Below are 3526 nucleotides of genomic sequence, written 5' to 3'. Positions count from 1 at the left end.
ATACACCATAATGTTGATATCTTTTTATATTAACTATCCATTCATACGCCAGTTATCGTTGTTAATAAAAACTACCTAAACAAAAATATAAATAAGAAATGAAAATCAAGTACATATAATAAAATATATGAATGATCAGATTTGAGTCAGATTACGCATGATCTACGGAGTTTTTCAAAACCAATGCCTTATCCTAAAATCTAAAATTAAAAAATGGGACATATGGTACTAATTTTCTGTTGGAAAACTAGATCTCTCTCTATTCAAATCGTCTCAAAAATTGTTTTTATACAAATGGTCCACAAAACATACCTGTTTGGAAGTTTTCAAAACGATTGATATTTTTAAGCTATAAAAAAGGACTATAATACAGATTATGAAATTAACCCATAAAGGACTGGAATTATTTTCTGTGGAATTTGAAATTATTTTGTATTTTAAACAAAACCCTTTTCTATAAGCTTTTTTGTTATTGGAAAATTATTGATTTTATTCTAGTGATGTATCTATATCGAAAATTTGTGTGTGACCATATGGTCACAGTAGGCTTTTAAGATACCTTTTCCGAATAAATAAACAACCAATCGCATTATATGAAACTTTACTTTATTATTTACTTTAAAACCATTAAACTATTAAGTAAAGTAAAATCAGATTATTATAAAGTTTTTGTAGACTCCAGAGTGACATATATAGTAGCCTACTGCAGTTTGTGATAGTTCTCGAAACATTTTACACACAGGCCGACGTCACATTTTTTGCAAGCTGTTCTTCCTACAGAACTGCACAATCTATTTGCGCACCTCCTGCGCTTTTCTGTTGGTATTACATAGTGATGTAGACCATCGTAGCGTAGACTATTTTTATTTTTTTGCAACGAAGACCTTTCTTGAAGTACTTGGGCCGGGAAGAGCTGGAGGAGTCTTGTACCTTGTTAAGTAGCATTGAACTATTTCTCTTCTAAATGTCAGTTTTGTCATTTTGTTCCCTGACAATCTGAGAAGTCGCCAAGCATTAGTGGTGCCCAGATCTATAAGCCATGTAAACAAAGGCCACCACCACTTCTTTCCCCTGATCCCAATTCTGTGGGTGCTTATGTCCTCATCCATAAGGTCCGTCCCTCCCATGTGGTGATTATACTGTTTTATCACAAAGGGTTGTTGAATGTGGAGATATTTCTTTTCTGACTGAGAGAAGCGCTTCACACTAGCAATAGGCTCAATACCATATGATGTCGATGCGACTGTAACAACACTATTGTCTTTCCAGCGAGCGACAAATATGCCATCTTCTTTTTCTATTTTACATTGAAAGCTTCCTCGAGATTCATTTTGCATATCTTTTTTTTTGATGAAAGAGGGCAGTCTTTTGGCAATCTGTTGATTCGGACAGTTCCTGTAGAACCATAACCTCTATCTTTCAGATGTTTCATCAGTGCTGGACTTGTAAACAAATTGTCAAAAAACAACTGGTAGGGTAACTCATCTTGAGGTATTTCATCCAGCATTGATACAAGAGGAGCTGCTGATTTCCCAAATAGCTTTGAATATGTTTCATTTGTTGTTGTGTTCTTCCCTTGAAAAATCTCAAAATTGATCAAGTACCCAGTATCAGTATTTAGGCTCCAAATCTTGTAGCCAAAACGGATAGGTTTCCCTTTCAAAAATTGCTTACATCCATGTTTGCCATAGTACTTTACCATGGACTCATCAAAACACAAAAACTCAGATGGTACAAAATTGTCAAGACATTTACATTTGAGTAAGTTCATAAGTGGCCTCATTTTCCACATTTTGTCATTTGGAATTGTCTCAGAGTTATCTGCACAGTGCAAAAAGCGCATAATTTGAATAAATCTATCACGTCTCATTGCTTGACAGACCATTTCATTTTTCATATCTAGTCCAGAATCCCAATAGCATTTCTTACCAGGCAGTTCATTGTATCCTGACAGTAACAAAATTGCTAAAAAGCATTTCATTTCTTCCTCCGTAACCTTTGGGTCTGGGCAGTTTTTGAATAAAGCGTACTTGTTTGTATTTTTAACTAGCAATTCAATAACACTGTTGTTGATGAATAGCTCAAAAAGTTCAACTGGGCTTAAAGAACTGAACTTACTGTAGTTGTATGCTTGAAAAGCAAGAGTCTTCTGAGCTTCCATGTCGCCATCAATCCAGGTTCGATGTTTTTTATCTTGTAGTTCCGTGCAACTTGATTCAACAAGATTACAAAGTCTTCTTACTCTTATTTCTGCGGGAGCTGATAGTTGTCCACCGTTCAAATTATTTATGGTACCACCTTCGTCTTCTGGACCAGAGTCTTCATCAGTGAGGATATCATTTTCTGGGGGGGCAATAAAGATGTCAACGTCTGAGGTGTCGAGATTCCCGTCATCAACAAAGTTTTCAATTACATCGACAGCTTCGGCTACAGTAAATCCCTCGGCCAGTGACAGTTGTTGCCTAAAACAACAAATGAAGGATAATAATGTAATATATATACCTCACAAACATGAGAGGCGAAATAAAAATTACTGGTAAAACATATTCAATATTATTGTTTTTGTTCATATGAAAGCCTACTGTGACCATATGGTCACAGTAAAGTTTGAGGTGGCCTATGACATAACCTAAAACTGACATAGCATTTTCTTTAAAACATAACCAGTTAAAAGCTTATGAAATAACATAGGACATATTTCAGATATGTTTATCTTATATATAAAAAAGTTATAATACTTACAACCAATTGTTGTCAAGAAAATCAGCCATGTTGTAACATAAGTAAATTTAATACTTTACTGTTCCTCACAACTGAAACCAACCATCAAACAATAACACTACAGGTGAAGAATAACTCTTGTTCTGTCAGCTGGCTAAGAAAAAATCAAAACCAGCTTCATGAATCAGGCATACCAACCCAAAAAATAAAATACTGAAACTGTGACCATATGGTCACAGTAGTCTCTTATGGGTTAAAATATTAAAATAATACATTCTTATTTAGTTTTTTAAAACATTGTATGCATTTTATGCATGAAAACAGTTTTTTTACGTTACAATAAACATATACCTCTAATGGTTTTCAATTGAGAATTGTGAATGTATTCATAGAATTATCTGCTTAGTTCCTATATTAGAATATTATTTTTCACATGTGTGATGTAGCCATATTTTTAAGTGTAAATTATTTAAAAGCTCTATCCATTCTTCATTAAGAGCTCCTAAACTTTTTATGATGTGTAAAATTAGAACATGGACATAATTATTAATTACAACGAGCAATAAACGTGTTAGTGATGGATACGGATAAAAATCTGCCATAGCGGAATATATTGTCTAAAGTAAACATAAAAAGGATAGTATTTATTAAATTTAAACACAATAAATAATATAAATTCCCTACTATTACTCAAAGGCAATACAAAAAGACTTTAACAATTAATCTATCATACAATCGTTGACAATCTGACAACATACGATAAAAAAGCCATATTGATCATAGTTACTCGGTTGTTGGTTAAGCT

At 33.4% G+C, this 3526-nt stretch overlaps 1 protein-coding gene across 1 annotated transcript; it reads right to left on the bottom strand.

Moving 5' to 3' along the window:
• Window positions 1-453: 453 nt before the first annotated feature.
• Window positions 454-2983, bottom strand: LOC124365111 (piggyBac transposable element-derived protein 3-like). Its single transcript, XM_046821054.1, has 2 exons — window positions 2743-2983; window positions 454-2462 (listed from the first exon to the last, which is right to left on the bottom strand). Exons 1-2 carry the CDS (start codon window positions 2769-2771, stop codon window positions 1298-1300), a joined length of 1194 nt encoding a protein of 397 aa, XP_046677010.1. The 5' UTR covers window positions 2772-2983; the 3' UTR covers window positions 454-1297.
• Between the last annotated feature and the right edge of the window lie 543 nt (window positions 2984-3526).

The sequence above is a fragment of the Homalodisca vitripennis genome, chromosome 6, assembly GCF_021130785.1.
Source record: "Homalodisca vitripennis isolate AUS2020 chromosome 6, UT_GWSS_2.1, whole genome shotgun sequence".
Lineage (NCBI taxonomy): Eukaryota > Metazoa > Arthropoda > Insecta > Hemiptera > Cicadellidae > Homalodisca > Homalodisca vitripennis.
This window is presented reverse-complemented; position numbering and strand designations above follow the sequence as displayed.

Bases quoted from the DNA above. Each gene is read 5' to 3' on its own strand.
- LOC124365111 (XM_046821054.1), bottom strand. From the start codon at position 2,771: ATGGCTGATTTTCTTGACAACAATTGGTT. The intron at 2,463-2,742 runs GTAAGTATTATA...TTGTTGTTTTAG, and splicing joins TTTCTTGACAACAATTGGTT to GCAACAACTGTCACTGGCCG.